General features: G+C 44.6%; 1 protein-coding gene across 12 annotated transcripts in view; it reads left to right on the forward strand.

Moving 5' to 3' along the window:
• LOC126543780 (CUGBP Elav-like family member 1-A) overlaps positions 1 to 23,615 on the forward strand; it is a 575,682-nt gene extending 552,067 nt beyond the window's left edge. For 8 of the 12 annotated variants that reach the window (XM_055062366.2, XM_055062365.2, XM_055062364.2 and 5 more), the window contains 4 exons: positions 1,910 to 1,978; positions 4,367 to 4,540; positions 6,794 to 6,977; positions 13,638 to 23,615. In XM_055062366.2, coding sequence (XP_054918341.1) covers positions 1,910 to 1,978; positions 4,367 to 4,540; positions 6,794 to 6,921 — 371 coding nt within the window. In that variant the 3' untranslated portion in view covers positions 6,922 to 6,977; positions 13,638 to 23,615. The remainder of the gene's footprint in view (positions 1 to 1,909; positions 1,979 to 4,366; positions 4,541 to 6,793; positions 6,978 to 13,637) is intronic. The other 4 variants (XM_072284870.1, XM_055062362.2, XM_055062361.2 and 1 more) reach the window with 1 other exon arrangement.
• The last annotated feature ends 471 nt before the right edge of the window (positions 23,616 to 24,086 follow it).

Here is a 24,086-nt window from a genome sequence, read left to right on the forward strand (position 1 = left end):
TGGCAATGACATCTTGTTGACTCACATGACAGTGGAGAGCTGTGTTTGCTAGAGGAATGGAGGAAATAATGTTAGACTGCAAGTTGCTCTCGAACGACCGCGCTTGGCCAAGGATGTCGATATCTTTAGCAAGTGGTTATCACTTTGTCATCAAGGTCACTTTTGTTTAGTCTGAATCCATTCTTTAGCCATTAATTATGACTTTGCTAACTACTCCACGCTCATCAGTTTTGCAGTTCTTGTTCTCATCTCATTAACATCCTCTATATGCTGACTTTTACCTCTGTACAACTCTTTTTAGCTTGCCTATGTGAACAATATAAAGTCCGCGCCTTGGTTTTTTACCACTACAGGCATTAGACTCAAGCCCGGTTCCTTAGGACATCACTAAATTACGAAGTCGCAGTTAAATTTTTCTACGTGTAGGAGGACATTTCTTATTTCGCTTGCAACTCTGCAGCAAAGAACGACGTTGCAGTTCTGCGATATTCATCTGTCAAAAATCTGAAGTTGATAAAATTGAATTGCGGAATTGTGACTTGATACCTTTTCTTCTGTTTTTATTTTTCAAATTCTTCATCGAGTGTTGCATTTTTCCAGTTTTCGAATTCGTTACGAAAGCATTTTTAACTGTGCTACATTATAGGCCCATCTAAATACAAACAAAATACATGACAATAGCACGCATTACTGCTACAGCACAAGCAAGGGGACAAGCACGCTGGCTTCTTGCTTAATAACTTCAGTGTGTGTTTACATGCCTGCATGTTTGCGCTTTATAATACAGACTGGAATGCTGTCTCTGTTTGCCCGCAGCTGTGTGACTGAGGAAGAACTGCAGCCAACACACGAACATTTCAATTTTAATAAATTTATATTTCAATGCTGTGTAATACAGTGCTTCATGGACACTCAGATAGTACTGCATAAAAAGGCAGGAAAGTACCATTGTACGTATTCTGACAGCATTGGCATGCAGTTAAAAATATTGCGTTGCTTCTGAGGCTTTATTTATCATTTATTTAAAACAACCTACAGCGCTCTTTGGGCAATATTGTAGAGGAAAAACAATAATTTAACAGAGTTTTGAAGACATGCAAATTATTGCAGACAGATGCTTAATGAAATTTTCTACTCCTTGCCTCACTAGTCTGCACTCAAACACTTGACATTTTTACTTCAACACTTGACTAAATTCTCTTATACATTTCGTTGCGTGTATCACAGCACATCTCATCAGTTTTGTGGGCACTCTGTCGGCAAACTCAGCCGTCACGTGCGTGGAGATGCAAAGCTTGTGCACGCATCGTTTGGGTGCAGATTCGCACACACGTAAGGCAGGTCCTGGCGTCAAATATGCCGAATTGGGCGATGCAGCAGATTGGCTTGTCTGTCACTTATGCTGTCACTTATGTCACCATACGTATGGCCGGGTGTGCAGGCTTTTGCTCCTGGCAGTACCTTTGCTCCGACATGTAGTTTCAGCATACCATTAATAACAGTGCTTGGTATGTTATCTTGGACCACTTAGAGGGTTCCTTTCTACAGTCTGAAAACATTTTACACTCTTTTGGGGTGGCGTATCTTTGTCCCACAACAATAATTGTCATCTGCCCTTGCATGTCTTTGCGTACCTCGCGTTCGCACGGTACTTCGAGGTCACAAGCCTTGTGTACGTTGTCGGCATGACATAGCATGCATGACAGGGAAGCAGTGAGCGCAGCGTTTTCAAGAATGGGAACACAGGATGGACAGATGACAATTATCGTTGATGGACAAAGATACGTGCCAAAGGGTGTCGATTTTTTTTTTTTTTAAGGTGCATTTCGGCTACAGCATACTGGAGGTACTCCTGAAAAGGAGTGTAGTGCGAGTCCCTTCTTTTATTCCTCTCTCCTTTCTGTTCTAGCTGTGCCTGGAGCTTTTGCGCAGATTGGTCTGCAGCAATCACAGAACCCTGTTGGAAAGCAGGTTGAAGGTAATAGGACCTGCCTTGTTTTTTAAACTATCTCTTTATGTTTGTTAACTGTGTCGTTAGGATGCGTTGGAATGTGTGAGTAATGTTACTGCAGTGAGTGCATGCGAGACTTTCGTGTTGTTTGTGGGGATACAAGGGCTAGGGATAGCTCTGATGAGTCATGTGACTAACTTTAAGTATGCAAAAGTAAGTAAATGCGTGGTCATGGCACTCGTGGGATTCAAGGCAGAGCTTCGCAATTCAGGATAGCTGTATCGTACCAACCATACTGCCAGCGTTAAGTGACGTTACGTGTTACCAGGTCTTTGTTCATTAGAGAGCAAATCTGGTTCCATTATCTCAAACTGCAGCAATTATGACGAAGCAAGTACCTGCTTGCAAAAAATAAAAGAAATAGATTAGGGTAACTGACTGAGTGTCCATCAGGCTAGGTGGAATGATAATTTCTGTAGACTGAAAAATATATGGACGGCGTAGCACCGAGAACAGTTGCGAATGGAGAAGCAAGTATAACTCATCTCTTCAGGGGTGTATCACTGGCATCTATGGTCAAATTTCCCATGGAGGTTGCATTTTGCGTTGTATATCATTTTAATGCCAATTTTTTCTGAGGGCAGAAGCTGGTTATGCTATCTAGAGTAAATCCTAACTTGTCATTCGTGACGGTGCTGTGAAAAGAACAGTGGTGCCATCTGTCATCTTAAGGCTACAACTTACTTCAGGTGGTAGTGGAACCCACATCATCCGCATCATGTGTCTAACGCTTCATCAATTAGGCTACCACAGCAGCCATCTTTCCGTCCTCTTTGTCGAGCACTTAGGTGCAACAGCTATGTGCTCCACCCCTAAATTCTCAAAAATACTTCGATACGAAAACAGAATTGACTAATTAATGGGCCGTTCACTTGAAAAACACACAGCCATTTGAGAAATTGGGCTTACGTAAATCATTCACTGTCAAAAATAACAGAAGAGAACCCGCTAAATGATGAGATAGTAGCATGTGCTGTCATAAAACAAATGTCTCAAATTTCTGCAAAAGTAGTTCAACAATCTAGATTGATTCAGTGTTTGTGGCGCTATTAAGGAACACGGATGCATTTCTTAGCATGCATTTCTTTCACTTGTCATTTTTTTTGTGTATGTGTGTGTGTGTGTGCCAGAAGAAAGTCCAAACCCTCTAGAGAAAATAATAGGAAGCGCCAGAGCATAGTATATAATTTACCGTGACAGTTGCTTCTCCAAAACATTTTAATTTTTGGTAACCAGGAAGCCGATGTGTCGTGACGTCACTACACAGTGCTCGCCACTTTCGTGCAATTGCTGTGGCTTTTCATGAGCACAGCCAAAATAAACTTTTGTGGTATTCTTGTTTGTCTTTCCAGACAACGCCATCAAACATAGCCTTATTGTTGCACAATTTCATCAAATTTTTGCTCTTTGTCATGATGTCACAATAATGTTGATCCCGCCAAGTCTGGTCTTTCAAGACTAACTCTGGTGTTAACATCTGTTGTTTCCCAACCTCTATACTTGTCACGTGTTATCGTTTTACGTGTGAGGAGTGTGTGGTAGATGTCTGCAACTCTGAGAATGTGTACTGGTACTCCTTTAACAAACTGACTATTGGAAGCATGGATTCTGCAGTGGTTGTTGGCAAGTCTGGCAAGGCTAGATTTGCCCACAGCTAGCAGGCTGCTGCTTCTTGAATTTTAAGCGGCATTCACGCGGTGGTGAAATCTCTCTCTGCAGCAGGGAGAGTGCATCATGTGACGACAACATCGCACCTTTTCGGTGCCAAGACGCTGAAGTTCACGCTGGGGAATGGGACACATTTCGCCGCGTCAGTGCAAAGCATCGCCTCTTGGTTGGGGAGACAGTGGGGATCTTGCCGACTAGTCTAGCAACCTATAACCCCACATTCACCGGCAGTATAGAGGTGGAATCAAAACCGCTGCTGCCTTTGTGGTTGCTTGGAGGTCTTCTTCGCTTTGCAGTGATTGTTCTGTAGTTGCACGAAAATGTCGAAGCTGAGCGATGAGGCAACTTCTGTTTTTCGTCCCACCTATGACTCCGCAGATGCTTGGCGTTGCGTGTAGGCCACTAAAGCCATGTGCCACCATTGAAACCCTTCAATCACTGGAGATTCTGTGCACTGTGCAATCTGTGCAGCAGAAAAGTGCGAAGCACCATGATGGCACACGACACTGTGCTCCCCTCCGCGTCGAGGATTCCCCCCGTGTGAATGCCGCTTTACGATACTTGTGCTCCTGTTCGCGCAAAGTGCAGTTTGTGCAATTGTTCTTGTGTCGAGATGATGCAGGAAGTGTGTGTGTGTGCGTATGCTTGGGGGTCCGGGTGAGAGCGGCTGTGTTGACGGAGTGGCAGAGTGCTTCTTCGCGGCTGCCTCGTACGCAGGTCCCGAGGGGGCCAACCTCTTCATCTACCACCTGCCGCAAGAGTTCACCGACAGTGACTTGGCGCAGACCTTCATGCCCTTCGGCAATGTCATCTCCGCCAAGGTGTTCATCGACAAGCAGACCAACCTCAGCAAGTGCTTTGGTGAGTTCCCTGCCTAAAAAGCCAGTCTTGGGCTATTTGGGTGCACCCCTAACATCCCTGATGTTGAAAATAAAGGCATTTGTATTTGTGTTGGCGCCCTTGCTTAGGCTTGAGATCTCGGAAACGAACACAGCTACAGATTTGATGGCTTCTGCTTGAGCAAAGTGCAAGTTTGGCATAGTCAATAACTCACTGTAACAAATTGGCAGCGCGAGCAAATGACAATGGACAAAAGAAACAACAGGACCAGTGCTTGCTTTCTTTTCGCTTTGGTGGAAGTAATCTAACCCCCTCCCCCCTCCCCCTCCTGAAGAACTTCAATAAAGCTTGTTGCTGGGTTCGTTGGTTCATACCTGCAGGTTTGAACAAGTGCACACTTTGGACGAGGACAAGAGAGAGACAGACGCATGTTGGGTGCTACTCGCAACTAACGTTTATTCAGAGCTGGCAACATGCGTAGTGTATAGACGTTGGGAATGGGGGCAGAAGCACCTGCTGCGCATAAGTGGGAAGAGGTGCTTACAGTCATCTCCCAGTCTGGCAGTACTGTAGACTAATAACAGCACTTCTCCCACAAAAATATTTGCTCAGCACTTCACAGCATGACGGATGTCTCATTATGCGAGCCTTGTCATTCTTTTTGATGTGAAATGTTTCCATTAATTTCAGTGCAAACGACTTAAGTAGAGTATCGGGCTACCTGGATGCATAAGCTCACAGGGGCAGCACCAACAGTGTGCCGGGAAATACTGTGTGGGCTTATTCTTGGTGCACTGAATACTGTTCAAGGATATCGGTTCGTGGCCTGAGAGTGCCTGCCAAATGTGCCCCGTCTCATTTTTTATTTGTCTGCAAATCTTCTCTTCATGATTTGCATTTCGCATGATGACCTGTGAGGTCCACAACTTGGACGATAACGGAGTAACTTGAGAGGAAGCTGGGGAAGTGTGCTATGAGCAACAGAACAGAAAATTAAAAGCATGACTTTACAGGATGGAAAGACAGCAGTATAGATAAGATAGCAAAGGCAGGCAGATAATTTATTGTTGAGATTAGGAGAAATGAAGGAAAATTGGCACATCATGCAATTAATTGAGCAAATGAGTGATTGTCTGCTAGAGTAATTGAATGGGCACCAAGGGAAGCAAAACACAGTTGAGGATGGCGGGAAATTAGGGGGTACGAGGGGATTACGGAGTTTCCATGTGGGGATTTGTTCGGCTGATGCAAAACGGGTAATTGGTGATCACTGGGAGAGACCTCCATCGCACAGTGGACTCAAATCAGCTGCGCACAGTGATAATCATTTCGCATTTTGCTCAGCCACATATGTTGCTTTTGAACCAACTGCGCAGTTTTTCAACTTTGCCTCACATGAGAAGTGTCAGCTGTTTGTCATCAGGGTTTGTACACCTCCTTGAAATCCTTGCAAAACCCTTGAATTTGGTAAAAAAGATTCAAGGACCCTTATGACTCCTTGAAAATAAATGTGCTTCTTGAATTCCTTGACAACTGTGGTTGGGAGGCAGCCTTTGATTATTCAAAGTAACAAACTCTGCATAGAGGCTGTGCCACAGACACTGTCCATTGGAAAACAATCCTAGATATTTTCTTTTGAGAGGGTCGCTAAACGGTTGAAACGTGGCATATCCACGACCACCAAGGACAGGCAAGTTTAAATCGCCATTTCCATCATGGATCTAGACAAGGAGAGATAAAGCGACCACACTGTGACCAAACACGTTTTGTTTTTTGCTAGCTAATTTACACCACAGCCAACAGGGCTCCATTTATGAGCCCTAGGCTTTAGAAATGTCTGGGGGATAGCAACTTCCAGCCATTTGGCTTTATTAAGGCAACAAGTATTCCTGGCTGAAGTTGGACGTCACTATACTAACCATCATGCCAAAAAGCGATTGACATCATTGCGATGGGAAAGTCGACTTAGAAAAAAGACCTGAAGAGCTTGAAGCATCTGTCCAACTCAGAAGCTGCTTAACTGCAAGAAATTTCAGCTAAGAAGGAGATATCATTATTTTTCAGCGCATGTGTACCAATAAGGTTTGTTTCCTCCTCCTTGAGTTTTGGCTTTGGGCACCCTTGAAATCTTTGAATTGCCCTCGAACTATGAGTCAAATGTTCTGAGCAAACCCTGCATGTCATACCTCAAAGTGAGCTTTCTAGTTTGCTTTTTTGGCCTTGCAGAATAGCCAGCCTACGTTAATGTTCTCATCGCCCTGCTCTGTCTCGCAGGTTTTGTGAGCTACGACAACTCGCTAAGCGCGCAGGCGGCCATTCAGGCGATGAACGGCTTCCAGATCGGCACCAAGCGACTCAAAGTGCAGCTCAAGCGGTCGAAAGACGCCAGCAAGCCCTACTGAGACGTTGACCTCCCCCCACCCCTCTTGACTCGAGGCGGACACCAGGAAATGCCTGGGTAAGTCTCTCCCTCTCTCTCTCTCGCTCTGCTTGTGGGCTTAGTGTGTAAAATGATGAGAAGAATGAAGACAATCAAGGGGGCTCGACTTTTCGTAACTACGTTATGAAGCCAAATGACATATGGTTGGTTGCCTTGCTTGGTTGGTTAGACGTATCTATGGGAGGCTTCAAATGGTTGTTGCAACAGGATAACAACATAATAAGAGAATAGCTAAAACATGTAGTATTTATAACAAAATAGAGTAACAGCTCAGGTATCAAAAGTTGGTTGAGTAGGTGCCGGTTCATTCTCAGAACTGCGTGACAGGACTGGAAGTCAAGAAGGAAAATGCAAGACAGAGCTGACTATCAACTGTATTTGTGTCGGAGAGGAAACTGTATACATTAGAATCGTAGTAAAAAGAAATCGCTTAAACGGAAAAAACGGCTTAGGTTAGTTAGTTGTACATTAAGGCAATGCAAAAAAAATTTTTGTTGAATGGAGCCACATTTTTTCGAACTCCAGGTAGACGGAACTAAAAATATTACTGAATATGAAACTTGGCAGCTAACCTCAGCAGTGCCAGGACAAGCATCACTGTTTGCAACTTTCCTTTTTGGCTTTTCTGGCTAGTTCTCTGTTTTGCCAAGGTGGCTTTCGTTGGTGCCGTGGTTAGTGTGGCTGTACCCTGGTTGTAGCTAGCTGTGGTTTCTTTGTGTTGGCAATTTCGGTGAGCTACGAGTTTGCTTAGTGTTTACGATGGCAGCACAGAAATGCCCGCACAATCCGCTCGTACTGGAGACGAAGATCAAAGTTATCGACAACTTCAAGAATTGCTTCGCTAAAGCGGAATTGTTTTTTTACTAGATGACTCGTTTTCTTTGTAATGATGTTTTGTGCAGTTAGCTGTAGTCAGTGGCTGCGCGCAAGTAGAAACTTCGTAAGAATCGACTTCGTAAAGAGATCTATTACACCTATAATACGCTGTTCACAGGAAAGTATGTTGCTCTTTCAAAAAACATCTGATGTACCTTTGAAGTCAATCTCTCAGTGAATTGAACTTCTTATAAGTGTAATTATTACTTACCTGGTTTCTTGAGGTTCCCTTTAACGAGCGTCCACTGTATAGGATGATACAGAACTTTGGTAGCGATAAAAGCTTAAAGCATAGGCATACCATGGCAGCTTTGTTTGATAGTCAGTACTGTCTGGTATTTTTCGTCTTCGTATCCCGACTTCTCGCACTGTTCCAAGAGTGTAACAGCTCCGGGATGAAACAAACGGAAGGCATGGACCATGGGCCGACTCTCAGCCAAACTTCACTGTGCACAAGGCAAATGCTATTCTGTAAAGGGAACTTCCAGGAGGAAGGAAAGGGGGAGAGAAGGAAAGGAATGTTTAAAATACAAAGCAAGAAATTGGTACCACTCATACGCAAAAAGGAATTGCAAGTTTTTTGGAGTGGCAGCCCTGGAGGTACTCTCAAGCGTTGGTCGCCATTCCTGTCAGTACAAAGGGCTTTGTAGATATCACTAAATTTATTCTGTAACATGTGCCAAGCAGCATTGTCGCAGTGAAACGTACAGTCGTATAGTCAATGTACAGCTGAACCTGATGTTCGGATACAACAAAGCAAATCTAAAATTTTCTCTCCCATATTTAGTGGAGAACAAATGTACATTTTAATTATTACCGGATATAACGAAGATGCTTTCACATTGGATGCGACTTTACTATAGCTAGGTTCCACTGTAGCTATACTAAAGGAATGCTAAAGAACAACAGTTAGTTTAGTCAGGCGAAGTATTTTTTTCAAGACTCAATTTTCATTCCTGTGGCAGAAAAGAAAGGTGGTTGTTAGCTCAGAAAATTAGCAGCAGGATTTTCCTTTTCAAATGTCACCCCCCAAACTATGCCATCCGTACGTCGGTTTGATGTCGTGGATCTCCAAGTATCTTTGCCACTTTTGTCCAGGAAAAGTCTTCAAAAACTGACTTGGTCGATTCCTTTAGGATGCTGCATAATCCTTTACCGATAGACTGTTAACTAATTCCTAGCAGACGCTGTCCAAATCTCATGACATCTTGAGGAGCCAGAGCAGGAATTTCAAGGCCTGTTTCGTTTTCGCATCTTTTCTGGCTTCCCAAATCCTCATATCCTTAATCCCTCATATTAGGATTAATGTTTCTGGTAGTACTTCAGAAATGTCATTCACCAACTTAGGCTAGATTATCTTTCCTCTCTGTTGCCACTTTAAGGTGCAGCGTAACTGTTTTACATTTGCGAAGGTGGTGCACGTAACTTGGAGGTGACTTTAACCTCCTGCCATTTCATTGCATTTCAAAGCCTTATACAGGTCACTATGCAAAACATTGTTTCGAGGAATCCATGTGGCATCTCTGCTCATAATCTACGAGCAGTTGCATGACTCCCGGCCACGGTCACAAAAATAAGACGACGTTTCAAGACTTAGTATGAATCCCTTGTTTCCTAGCAAGTTGGCTTTGAACTAGGGATAGGCATGGATCCCAGAACAACACGTCGGTCTTATCGGTCAGTGACCCATCAGCTTACCGGTGAGCTCGTCTCAAGCAAAAGGCCAGCAAGGCCTGTGCTTGAGATGAGCTCTACAGTTTTCGGACGGCGCTACAACCCAGGCCCGTGTAATTTCGTGCACTCAACAACTTGCACATATAGAAGAACGCATTTTAATTTGTATGTGCAAATGCTTCTCACTTTCATTCTAGCAACTAATTTAAATAGAGCGAGGTCATCCACTATTTAGAGTAACACTGTTATCAGTGTTTGTTGATTTTTTTATAATTCTGTTAATCGCACTGCCATGGTTTGCCATCTTGCACCGTCATGTAAAACATGCAAGCTGTAACCACTAGCCAGCTGCAGCGGCTTGTTGTAAGGCTCACCTTAAAGCCACTTCCAGGCGTCATGGCGTGTTAGTAGTCAACAGTTGGCACTTCACCTTTCAGCCTGGCTGTCGTTTCAGGGCTGGGCGTATCTGCAGTTCACCAGAACTGCCAGAGGCTGCCATCATTCACTATTACAAATTCTTTGGCCTCGTCTTGTGGTATTTGTTGTGTTTTTGTCAAGGAGCACCAAAGAATTCAGTCAGGACGACCGTATTCGTATGATATACGGCAGACTTCCATTAATTTGACTCTGGTTAATTCGCTTTTTCAGTTAATTTGACCCTGACCACAAAGGCCAGGCCAGTGCCTGTGCATTTCTACGGGCCCAAGCTTCCTTTATTTCAATCTTAAAGCTGGCCTTCGGCGGATAAATTGAACTTGGCCAGTCAGCATGCATATGCCTTAGCCCTGTGGTGACCCCAAGGGGACCCATGTACTGGCAATCAGACGAGCTTTAAGGCACAGCGAATGCATTGAACACACGTCATGTCCTGTCGAAAGTGCCTATTTCCAGCCGGCCCTAGGAAGATTTTCAAGGAATAATGGTAGCTCACGACATCTTATTGCAATGTTTAACTGATTCTAACACGTGCTTTTTCTTTCGCTTTTTTTGTCTCCCATGAAAATTGGGCCGAAAACCTCATTTGTGGCATTCGTATACTTTGACGGATAACGGATAACAGAGGTGTATTGTGGCGAAGCTGATCTAGGAACCGTGCGGGGAAGCTGACTTTAGGAAAAGAAAAGACGGCCGCTACTGTGCAACATATATTGAACCTTTGCCCATATTTCTTGCTAAAAATCAGGCGCGCGTTAGATTTCTACTTTGTTTATGAGCTTCGGTGTTATCTCTACATTAGTGTTATACTTTGGACACATAGAAGGCACGTGCGTGTTTTCTTTGGGGGCCTGTTAGAACCGGGCCAATACTGGCAAATGAATCAGTGTTGTATTTTGGTGTTTTTTCTGCATCTTTTTTAATTCTACCCGCTGGATAATTAAGTAACTTTGATTGGTCCCGTCAGGGTTGAATTAATGGAAGTCGACTGTATAAGCGAAGGTTTACCATATGCACGGTGTCTTCTCTGAAAAACTTGTGCAGTTAGAAAAAAAAGCAGCCATGTGTTCGTGGTGTCAAGTAGTGCTTAAATGTTGGGAATCCATATGCGAAGCAGGCACCATAAAGCAGCTACCACAACGAATGCGTTTTCGAGGTATTTTCGACCTGCTGCATCAGCATGAGTGCGCAGTAACCAAGCTGTTGTTGACGCAGAATGCATACCATGTCGATTTTAACGAGTGAGCGCACGCAATGCATCTTGGGCTACGCTACTGAATCGGCATTGCATGCCATGAACTGGATGCTCTGATGTTGGGCAGTACCACGTAGAATATACAGAAAACTCATTGCTTGTGGTTGCCTCTTGAGCTCCAAGCGTGGAACTGCGTCACTCGGGTGTGCTGTGCCTTTTTCGTATCTGTTACCACGGTACCCATTTCGTGTGTCTTTAAAACTGCCATGGGGCATTGTGTAGTCCTCCTTTTTTGTGCAAAGCCCATTGTTTCTAGTCACTGTGCAGGTCAGAAGCAGAGGTGGGCAGACGACTCGGGTGACTGGTCCATTTCATGAACTGCGTTGTTAGGCTTTGTCTGTCTGTGCAAAGCATGCCTAAATTGGTGCTAAAGCCGGACATTTCTTTGCATGTGTTTGGGGTTTAAAGTTTCAGTAGCAAACCTTCAGCAAGCCCAGCGCTGACTGGCATTTGGCTGGGGTTCAGTGGAGGTTTTTCGTGAAGGTTTCTCCGGTCAAGGAGCTTAAAGACTGCGCATTGAATGTGGGAATGAAAAAATTAATGTGTGATGTTAAGAGACCGGAAGACAGCTGTGTGGACTAGAGAGCAAGAGGGGATAGCCGATATTCTAGTTGACATTAAGAACAAATGGAGCTGGACAGGCCACGAGATGGTGTTGAGCAGATAGGTGGTTATCTGTGAAGAGTTACAGAATTAGTGCCGAGGGAATGGAAGTGCAGTCAAAAACGGAAGACAAGTAGGCAGTGTGTCGAAATTAGGAAATTTTCAGGCACTGACACAAGGACAGGGGTAATTAGAGATTGAGGTGAGAGGCCTTTGTCCTGCAATGGGCATAAGGTAGGCAGATGATGATGACTCAGTTAAGTCTTCTGTCTGGGTTCCTCGACTCAGGGTATTTCTAAGCATTTTCTGAAGCCTGTGCTGACTAGGTGTAGTTCATAGCTAAGGTGCTTTTCATTCCTTTGATTGCCTTACTCGGAGCCATGTATGCCTTTGAGAAGAGATCTGATGGTATTGTGTCCCTTTCTGCCATCTGAAACAACTTAGGTTCTGGTGCTGTCTGCTGGCTCTGCTGTCACAGCACTTTGCATGCTGTGCACACCGCATTTTTAAATCTCTGTGTGGGCGTCAGGTTGATGTAAGTTTGCTGCATTTTAAGGAATTAATACCCACGCTCAGACACGCAAGACTAGAGTGTAGGCTAAACCCCCGTATTCAGAAACGTGCCTTAAACTTAAGCCTATGCTTGACTTAGTCAAGTACAGCTCAAGTGTAACGCTTCACGTGAACGCGGCCAAAGAAAGGCCAGGAGCATCTCGGGCACGTTCCTGTCAGGCGTGATCTTAAGCCGGAATGGACCTTTCCGGAAATGTGCGTACATCGTCAGCAGCAGCCACAAGGCAGTATGGGAAGCCAGAGCTTTGGCCGCCGTGGCCACAAGAAGCTCTTCTGCCTCTGCTGGCGGTTAAGTGCAAGGCATTGTGGGAGAAGGGAGTGCAGGGCCACGCATGATTCACACTCTGCAGGCAAGGCAGACGAACGACTCTCCAATGGCAGCTAACATTTGACAACTTCCCATACTGCCTTGTGGCTGCCGCTGTCATTGCGCACGCATGTCTGGAAAGGTCCATTGACCAAGTCATGGTGTGGCTTCAAGTTAAGGCACATTTCTGAATGTGGAGGTAACTGTAGAGATATGGCTCGCTAGAGTAGGAAGTTGTCACTGGTGGTGACCCTGCGTGCATCCACGTGACAGCTGGTAACGCAACATAATGGCTAGTAAGGGTGAAAAGTAGTGTTGTCAACCACCTGAGTGTATCGTGAAAGCACAGGGTAATCCAATAGGGTCACCCCGGAGAGAGTGCGTCGTAGCTGAAAATACAAATCATGTTTTAGTAGTATACCAGTTATTGCTTGGTGTGCTTATACAGACGAAAAAGGGCAAAGAGAGGGAAGGGCTGTGAGGATCATAACTGGCCCACTTTCCGGTGGACACTTGTACTGTCCTGTGGCTGCAAGAAAGGTAACAGGGTAAGAAAGAGGAAATTTGCAATAAAAGAAAGGTAAAGTAAGTAGGACAAAAGGGGAAAAGAGACCTGATTATAAATTTTCACAATTGTGAAGCTTTGTTTCGAAGTAACGTGCTTGGGTTTCCACTGTAGATTTATGCCACTTTCAAATGGACACAAGTTCCTTTTTCATGAGTGTGGCTCCTCCACCTTTCAGATTTTCTCAGAATTTGCGTCACTTGAGAATCCCTGGAGAAGTCTGCTTGCCTCTGCTTCGTAGGCCCCCTTCCACGTGTCATTCCCATGTGTGGGTGCTCCCTAACAGTTATACTTTGCCTCTTTTTTGCCCCCCTCCCTCCCTTTTCCCAATGGCTTCATCTCTGCTATCTCCCCCCTCTCTCTTTTTTTTTGCCTCCTCTTCTCTTTTAGAACGTTCGTTGTCTCCTGTCCTGTGTCACGTGAGCAGTCCTGGGCTTAAGCCTGCACATGCGTACGCACGCCAGCACTACAACAGCAACACCCTTCTCGTACCCTCCCAGTGTGCGCGGACCTCTGGCAGACTTTTTTACGAAGCAGCAATGAGCGAGCGGTAATGAGGATGCGAAAGAAAAAGCCAAAAGAAAAAATGGAAAGGGAAGGAACACAGCGAGAGGCCGAGAGTGAAAGAAAGAAAACGACCATGAGACTTTCGCCAGTTTCTTGTGCTTCTCTCTCTTTTTTTTCCCTCTCTCTCTCTCACCCTTTTGTCGGCAGTGCAGCGGCGACACAATGCTTCACACCCACTGTGTCCCTTCCTCTCACCTTCGAAGAGCGGGCGGACGAGAGAGAGAGAGAGAGACGCTGAGACGAAAGACTCTCCTCTGAGACAGAGAAAGTGCATTGTGTTGCGCTGTGGCATGTTGCTGTTCATTGTTTGTCTTCTTTTTCTTTCTTTTTTCTTTCTGCGATGTCTGGTCGAAAATGTTTTGTCAGCATCTGCACAACTGAGAAAGGGAGGGGATAGGAGAGCGCTTGCTGCCCCTCTTTATCGCCTTTTTTTTGCTGATGTTTCTTTCCCAATCCTATGCTAGATCTTGTTCTCAGTCAAGCACAGGCCTACAGGGAAACTTTCCCCCGGCAGTTGGTCCTTCAAAGTTTAGACTGTATTGAATGAAACCGGCAGGCCTGGCCGGAATGTGTTGAACGAGCCACATGTTGTCCTTCTCTGTAGTGTTGATCTGTGTCATTTGGTCCAGACAGTGATGTGCATTTGGGAGTGTGTTCCCGTTTTCACTGGCTCGTTGAAATTTAGCCACCCTGAGTATAATTAACCAAGCAAGGAGTGTGCAAGCCATATACGCACAACCACTAAGCTGGGGTTTTGTGCAAGGAAAACATTGATTCATTAACACATACTGCCATTTTGTGTAGCAGCCTGCCCGCGTTGTACTGGTAGTCGTACGACAAGACTGCGCAGTGCCGCATCATACCTTGGTGAGACGTACACCACTGTGTGCACGCGCGCTGTCGTACGAGCTTGAAGAGCTTATGCCTGCAGCTTAGTACTGCGCTGCAGAGCTGTGCTTGTGTTGAAACTGGACCAAATGCCCGGGGCAAGCAACTCGCGAACTGGTCTGTGTCATCATGGTTTGGCTCGCACAAAATCTAATTTGGTTTATGAGCCACTTAACTGGCAATCCGTAGCCCTCAGACAAGCAGGCCATGAAATATTTACTAGCTGAGACTTTCTACCCTGCGGACACAAAGGCAATGGTAATGGCAAGACAAGGAGGCAGGAAGGGACAGCTCAGCCTATGTCGTTATCTGTTCCTCATTTTTTTCTTGTTTACCAATTCTTTACCATATTATGTGATGTGTCGTCAGCTCATAGCTGCATATGTAAAGGGAATTGCCACTTGCTTGTGTAGCGGGGCTCCCGTAAATGCCTTGGCTGTAGCAACGTCAGCAAGGACTGTCCTCGAGTTCTCCAGGTTTCGCAGTTGTAAAGTGAGGGCGGCGAGCAACATATTTTCGGTGTATTTGCCTCCTGGCAACACATGACATCGGCATGTCTAGTCCACACTACGCGATAACCACACAAAACATGCTTCAGCCAGGATAACTATGCTGTCTCCTCCCAGTGTGAGAACAGATGTGCTGACATCGTAAAGTGCCATGCCATAAATACATCGACCGTGTACCTTTTGTGGCAGCACCCTCAAGCAATCGCTTCTGGGTATACAATCACTTTCGGGAGATGTCACGTGACTTGGCATGGAAGGTGTCCGAGTGTGCGGCCGACAGGGCTACGAGCACAGCGTGAATGTAGTGAGATTAGCGCTGTTGGCCGCCTACTTTGACTCGGCCAGTACTGAGTCCCGGAAAATCTCGCGAAAGTGAGGCTTGAGAATACACTGCGCCTGCTTGCCACCTAATGTACACTCGCCCACAAGATATTACGGGAGCAACGAGTGCGTGGTGAAACGGCCCTGCTCCCCTTTTAGCGGCGCAGCCCTGGTGTCGAGACTGACACCTTGCGCGCATGCGCGTCCCTCCGAGACTGCAAGCGCGCATGTTTCTGCACTTCCTCCTTGTGCGCCAGCGATATCCAGATGTAGCCGCGAGGTGCCCTTCTTGCGATTGGCGCTGTGGCGTCTTCGACGGGCAAAACTTCGTTTATACAACGGAAATCACGCAAGCTCACACTTCTAAACATGCTTCACATAGTTTTGTCCGTCGAAGTACCCACAGTGCATACCACAAGAGGGGCACCTCGCGGCTACATTTGGATATCGCCGGCGCGCAAGGAGGAAGCGTGGAAACATGCACGCTTGCACTCTCGGAGGGACGCGCATATTTGTAGGCGTGTCCTCGACACCAGGGGTGCGCTGCTAAAAGGGGAGCAGGGTTCTTTCACCACGCGCTCGAGCGCCCCGCAATATTTTGTAGGCGAGTGTACGTTCACACAGCAGATCAAATCGGGGATTCAGTCTGCAGACCAATCGCGGCGTTGCTCAGCGTCCTGTACGTCCACTTGTTGCCATGGTAGCCATTTGGTGTCGATGAACACGCCGCAATGCATCCGTGGAGCGCGCGGATCAGCAATGTAGTCTCTCACGTGCATCTACCCTGAAAAGTCTGGCAAGTGCCGCCCCACTACAAAGTTCAGTGAGCAGTCCGTTTACACACTTCATGGCCTGTGTGCTTTTAGTGAAGGCTGCATGCTGCAGCTTTCCTTTTACCAGATGCCAAACCATGGACCACTTCCTGGGCCCTGTGGGTCTGTGCAGTGTCAGTGAATGCAGGTGGCCGCTCCATTGGTCTGTGTTGTCTTTCGATGAACGTGCGTACTGTGTGTGTAAAACAGGTTCCGTCGCAGCTTTGTTGTTGCCAGGAATGACTTCAGGGTGAGATTTCTCATTGTCCTTGCTCGTAAAATGTGGAAAACAGTGCAAAGTGTAAAACGGCGGCGCACTAAGTCGTAGTTGCCGTCTGTGTACTTTTTTTTTTTTCCGTTTCGTCTAAGAAGTTGTAACCTTGGGACCTGCCAGAAAACGGGAGAGGAACTGTTTCCTGGTGCGCAGTTCCGAGATGTCATGAACGTTTTGTTTCGTTTTTCAATGTCAAGTGTTGACAAAGTCAAGGGGTGGTGTGGTGTGTCCATGTGGCAACTTGAGCTAGATATGATGACACAAGAAGCTGATAAAATGAACGCTTGAAGCAGACAGCACCTGGCAGATATGTTCCCTTTAGTATGTGTGTTTTGCTTTGCCTCAAGACGTGTCCAGCCAAGCTGTGTTGTTTGACAAAAAGCGTTTCCAAATTATTTTGTCTTTTTTATCTCTATGGTGTGTGGTTGTCATGATAAGGATTACAAGGTTTATCTGATACACGTGTGGAGGTGTTTGTGGCACGTGATGGTTAACTAAAGGAAGTCCTTTTTTTTTTCCCCTATGTGGTTGGTGTTGTGTAATCATGTTTCTTTTGTGCTTGACATTTCTGTCTTCCTTCATTTTGCATTGACTCTTGTCAATTGATTGCATTCTTCCTGATTTTTTCTCCAAGTATTTTTTGTTCTCGTATAGTTTGTGGTTGCAATTTCTTTTTTTTTCTTTGAAGTTTACTGCGTGTGAGCTGTACTTCCCCTTTTCACATTCTCAGTCAGGGTATGCATAATGGTAACCCTTAGTAACAGTGTAATATAGTAGTTTTTTTGTATTATTTTTGTCCAATTCCTGTTTTGGCCAGTTGCAATTTTCTGCCCCCCATTTTCTGTTTTTTCATGTTTCTTTCAGCTTTTCGGTGTTTGTCAGAATTATGACTTGTTGTCTGACAGAATTGGACTGCATGAACACATCAGCACTTGTTTCTTTTTGTTTTGTCGTTCACATTTTGGTGCCATTGCAGAGTCTTTAAATGCTCCTTTCTTTATGGAAGACTTATTTAGCAAGTTCGAGTACATTGCACACTTTATATGCTAGCAAACGTTAAAATGCAGTTGATTTATTGTTTACATATGCCTAAAGCGTTTTCTTGTGCCCACAGCCGACTGAAAACAATTGAACACTTGTGTTTTCATGATGCAAGTCTCTAGTGGACAGATCGAAGTTTCAAGATTTGTAGATTTTACATTTTCTTTTTTAGAGAATCACTATTACCCTTGAATTTGCTGCTTGGCACGTCTCGGAATGCTTTTATAGAATAGTTCTAATTAGCAAATGAATTTGTTGTATCAACGGATTAATCTGTATATCAAATGCTCTGTAAGCTAGCTGAGCGATGACACTTGGCTAGATGGTCATCAAAGCTCTTGATTCACTTTGCATATGTTCAGAATCTGTACAGCTGTAATGTTGGTGCATCATCCATTGGACTATTGTACGTTCTTAAAGACTGATTTCTGCCTTGTCGTCTGCTACGGCTCCTATCGTCTGCTACGGCTTGATAAGGGATCAACTCGTCTAAACTGTCCTGGAATCTCACTACTGTACTGTCAATGATTTTACCCCATGTTTGGTGCACATTTGCTGCATGGTAGTCATCATGTTCACAACTTCTTTTCAGTGAAGTAATGCTCATGTGTAGTGTTATATTGCCAGGAAGTCCAAGTACAGTGCAGGTAAATGCAAGATAAGGACATCTCACAAGATGGCAGCAACTTCTGTGAGACTTCAAGCTCACCACAAAGGGCGTCGAGTTCTTGACAGTAGTACGTGCCCTCTCGCCAAAATTCTGTCGGCTATTGCTGCTTTGCCAACAAGACTGGCACATATCGATCAGCATTTGAAAGAGGAATGCTGAGTCTCTTCTTCATTCATTTTAATTTTGTCATGCGTGCCGAGACAAGCTTAGTATGTGTGGTCTTAGCCCCTGCTGTTTTTTTTCTCATTAGCATATCTGCCTGTTCTACCGAAACGTAAGTAAAAAAAATGTTGCATTTAACAACTGCCTCAAAAGAGAGGCATAAGGCATGGTGTATTATCAAAGTGCTGAGCAGGTGCTTGAAGATGCAACACTTCACTTGCCACAGGAAACTGATTAAAAGAAGAAAAAAACCCATTCTTAAGCATGTGGTTAAACCTTCGGATGAAGCTGGCCTTTGTGGTCATTTATTAGAAAGTTGGCAAATGCTGCTTCCCACCAATGGGAAAACTCGTCCTATAACAATATAACAGTCCTTACAATGCAATATGCACAGATATCAAAGACTCATTACTTGGCTTTGGGCTCCTAAAAGTACTATTGAGCTGCATAATTTGGCGAGCACGCCTTAAATGGCGTAGTTAACTTCATTCTTAAAGTTTTTCACCCTTTAGAGTGTACAAAGGGCCTTACTTGTGTTGTAAATGATGCAGATCAATATTGTGCATCCTTTTAGGGTGCAATTTTTGTCAGCTATAGTATATTTTGTCTGCATTAATGCATGCCGTATTTTTCTACCATGAACGTCGCGAGCATGTAAACATGCTGTCATTCATGGCAGGGAAGTGCTGAAAGGAAGGAAATGCATACAAGGTTCACGAGAATTGTCACAGAATCGCAGCCTAGAGGGTGTACAATGTTTAAGAGTCAGTTAGTGGCTAATAGCTGGACAGTTCCCGAGATTGTTGTTGGTCCAATTCGTGCTGCTGGCTTTGCAGACGACTAGTGGTCAGAATTGGTTTGCCACTCTAAATCTGCGCCTCTGGGTGCAGAGCGCCGGCATACTTGGTGATGCGCCGTTTTCTTACCTTGACACCGTCTACAAGAATGACCAAAGTCATGTCAGTCAGCTGTAGCGTGTAACAAACGACGCGTAACAAGTTGAGAACAGCAAAACGAGCCTCCTGCTCTCTGTGTAAGGAGACCCTTTGACAATGGGACACAATATCACCGCCTTTGTCGCACCGTGTCCGGTTGCCTGATGGACGTGCAAGAAGTATATATATTTGTGCCAAATGCTTGAGACACAAGAAACCAAAAACAGATGTGAGAGAGAGAGATATCGATGTCACTGTTTTTATGTGCGTGCATGCCGGCGCAGATGGCCCTGCATGCACAACCGAGGAAAAAAGTATTTGACAACTTTTCGTGTGACGTGTGCCGTTCACCGTCTTTGTTCGTTGTCTGGGCCCCCAGTGTTTTTTGTGAGGATGGGTGGTCAAAAACCCAGTTCTGTGAAAAAAAAAATCGACTCTTGTCGGTCTAACTGTGGCCTCTCTCCCAAGTCGTCCTGCCTTGCTGTTGTCCCCCTGCATCGGTGTTAAATTAATTTATTAGCTTTAAGTGTCAGTTAAGCGTGCCGTCTTTATCGCTTTGGCGCTCGGGTTTGTCCAAAAGGTGTTTTTTTTTATTCTTTCAATTTCTGTTGATCACTTCTTTCCAAAATGATGTCATTGTAATGAGACTTTAACATAGTCAACATCAACAACATTGCTCTAGCATTTTTATTTGTGGCCAGTTTTTTTTTTTTTTTTTTCATTTTGTAAGTAGTGAGACAAAAGGTTTGTAGAACATGGCTCACTTTCTGGTGAAGCTGTCCTTATAGGTGACATGGCCCACTATAAAGAATGGAACAGTGGAGCTTTTAATGCAGCCTTGCCTTTTGGCATCGTCACAAGAACGTACATCAAGCACACTTGGAACTAGTGTATCTCTTTTTTTCATGACAAAGTACTAAACACAAGGAACAGCTACAGGCATGCATACTTCAAGGTTGTTGTAATAATGTTGAGGGTGATACAAAGGAAAAGAAACTAAGCATGGTATAGTCGTTTTAGGCTGAAAAATTTGACCAGCTTTGGCAAAAGCACACATTTCGCATTCTCTGAGCCTTGTGTATGCATTAAGACAGTGGTGTGAGGGGGAAGAAAGTTTCCTGAGCTTGTTAGTGCTTCACAGGATAGTAAACAAGTACCATTGTCAAGTCCATGGGCTGTGGCGAGCTGTGTTAGTAGTATCTGAGAGGTTCGCAAAGTTTACTTTTGGCGAGTTCGATTGGTGTCATCGTTGGCGCAAGTCAGCCCGTCTGAGCGTATCATCTGGGTGAGCCAGTTATCTGGTTGTTCACTGCTCTGTAGCCCTCCCGGTTCCACGCACACTGTGTTGGCTGCATACATTGTAACCCTTAACAAAAAGTGATTCAGGTTCAAATGTGTGGTGCCAGCCGGCCTTTGAAAATTTCGTGATGCTGTTGCATGAGTGCAAGCACCACTGAGGGTCTCAGCGGTGCATCTTGTAGACTGTGTCGGAACACCCTGATGTACTTGCGATGCGGTTCCCTAAGATGCGCACCGCCCCTATGGACATACTGACCATCGCACAGCCAGAAAAAAAAAAAAAAGACGTGGACATAAGAAAAGCACATTGTAGCCTTCTCCACTTGACAGCCTCACATGCACACATACATAGACATACACATGTGCATTCGTATATTGAACACGGATTCAACATGTGAGGGACGGCACACACAGTTGCTTTTCATTTGATCTTCCTTTCTTTTTGACTATCGATACAGGATGTATAGTCACTTTATAGAGAGATATATGCCTTCAGGAAAGTAACAACAAAAGAGCCTCTTCATATGTCTTGCAGCTCCCCTCTTGTCCCGAATCCAACCCCGTTCGTGTTTGTGAATCGTGCTGTGTATTTGTGCGTGAAAAACAGTTAAGTGAAGCTACCGCTTGTGTGTGTAATGTAAGACAGACATAAGAGGGGTAAAAAAAGTAAATACGAGGGTCGTGGTCGGAGGAGGAGAGCATTATGTGTTTCTATACAGTGCAAAGGCGATTATTTTTGTACCTGAAGACAAAAAAAGAGTTAGGCCCTCAAAGGCGGCCTCCTTCTTTTTTTTTTCTTTCACTATTGATTTCTTGTTTGCCTTTTCTCCCTGCAGCTGCTTATGCTTAAATTCCCGTGAGCATATACCTTATTGTGAAGTAAAGACATCGCTTTTATTTTTGTTTCCATATGAAGACACCACTGTGTATGGTGGAAGTTTTGCGAATCTGTGACACAGACCTATACCAGATGTTGAGCTTTGAGGTTAATGCTTTGAGTTTACGCATTTTGGGGAATTCGTGGTTGATTTCTCTCTAGTTTGAGCAAGACTGCCCTGTTCAGCCACAAAACCTGCTGATTTACTTCGCTGTGCAGATTTATTTTTTACCCCAGCTGAGGTGTTGACATCAGCATGTCATCTTTATGTAGCAATTGGTTATTTTCTTCTGTTTGACGACAGCAAGCAGTCGCAGCCAATAGAAGCAGGGAAGTTTGACATGTCCTGCAAACTTCATTATTACTTGTTTTTCCCTATTGACCTGTAGTTTTCATTATGCGTGCATTGTTTGGGCCGAGAAATGATAACTGTGTTCACCAACAAACTTGCATGTGCAAACCCAGTTGGTTGCAGACGGCTTCAGTTGCAGAAGTGATTGCAAACAAAGGACTCACTTCCACGGCTGAATCCTCATCTGCTATCACTCCAGTTACAGAATTTATGGGGTTAACTAAAGTTCCTTCAGTATGACAGCCCTTGTTTCATTTTAGCAAATTAGGCAGAAACATCTCTTCATATTATTAAGTAGAGTAGTATTTTCCTTGTTTCCTGCTTTAGAGCCAAATTTATGCCGTTTTCACCGACGTCATTGGTATACCTATGAAATCGTAAGTAATGGCACGTCGATCGCCCTGGCTTGCCTATACTAATGTGAGCTTTGAAACAGCAGACACATCGCTGTAGTGATAGCTTTGGACACACTGCAAAAGTGGCAACGAGGTGACCATCTGTGGTTTTGTGCACTTCAACTATGGTGGAACCCGCCACTATAGTGTTTCACTTCGTACTGGGCTGGACTCCCCCTTTTATTTAATTTGTAATTGTAGCGAGCCCCTCTTCAGGTTCCATAGACCCACACTTACCAAATTAGAAACTTTTCACTCAGCGTGGTTTTGTTTTGCTATGCTTGAAAAGATATATTTGGTATCACTCATCAAGTAATAGCATGTCTACTAAGTTGCATGCTGTGAGCAGTGCTAAGCTTCGGAAAGCTTCGGGTGTCTCGAAGTGCGCACCCTGTTTGGAAGCGGACAGGAAACTAAGTAACCAGCCTTTCTTTGTCACATTCGTTATTTCCTGTTCAACAGCCTTGTAAAAATATGCCTCTGTATGTTCACAAAAGCAGTGACCATTGCTGAAGTGGTTAACAGAGGGCTCATTTGCCTTCTTCTGAAACTGTTTCTCGAAATTTCTTTTAACTTCGTCTCCACATTTTTTCTTGCCGCCTGTACTTGAATGGTATTCTGTGTCCACGTGGTTTCTCTAACGCATTACAAGAGCGAGAAAAAAATGTGAAGTTTGCCCTTTAATTTGTTGTTAGACTGCTTATTTCCGACTCTGTGTACATGCGCCTTGTTAGGGAATAAAAGGAGTGATTGTGCAGTTAACACCCTCCAGAGGGTGTTGACCCAGTGGGGTGCACTGGTTTGCACCCGGCATTCGACTCTTTTTTTTTTTCACTCCCCTTGCAGGGTGTAAATTGTGCTCCCTTATTCAGGGTATCAAGCAAAGTCACGCTAGAGCCTTGCTGGTGCCCATGTAACGAATGAAAGTAATACATGGGTTGGGGGACCTGTCAGTCCTGACCTTGTGCCCACTGCGTGGTATATCATGGGCCCACTGAAAAAAAAAAGGCTTATTTTTCGCTGTCGAAGCATATGTAGGTTTGTTCGTGTGCCCTTGGCTTTTCTGTTCTTGACAGTGTATCATGCCTGTCCACACTCTACCCTGTTTTTCTTTAGTATTCTCATTCTTTGTTCATGTCTCGGAATAGTGGAGTTGTGTACGCATCCCTGTTTCATTCAGTGCTGACTGCAATGCTGCACCGAGAAGCTTTTTTTTTTTCTTTCGGGTTTACGAGAATTTGAATAAAAACACCCAGAGTAATGGAAGCTGTTGGTCTTGTGTGATTTCTTTTCCGCTTTCAGTACGTGCTTTTTCTAGATAAGCATGCTTCCACTACCTGCTGTGCAAACGAACAAGAAAATTCTCAGTCTTCATGTCTGCAACGCAGCAAAGTGCTATTATTTATTTATTTAGGTAACTTCAGGGCCTTTAGGGCATTATAGAACAGAGTGGGGCATTAAAACTACGAACACAAATATTGGGTCGAAACATGCTCTTCAAGTGCACACTTAAAGTCACTTGGATAGTAATAGACACTACAGAGGTGGTCGAGTTGTGTTCCAGTCATTACATGTTTGAGAAACGACAGAGTGAAATTGTTGGTTTGTACAATGAGGAAGAGAGACTTCACGACAAGGTCATATGAATGCAGGATAGGAAGGTAACTCCTGTTAGATGAAGATCGCGGTTATACTTCTTGCGGAACAAAGCGAGACGTGCTATCTGTCCATGTGAAG

The sequence above is a fragment of the Dermacentor andersoni genome, chromosome 10, assembly GCF_023375885.2.
Source record: "Dermacentor andersoni chromosome 10, qqDerAnde1_hic_scaffold, whole genome shotgun sequence".
NCBI lineage: Eukaryota > Metazoa > Arthropoda > Arachnida > Ixodida > Ixodidae > Dermacentor > Dermacentor andersoni.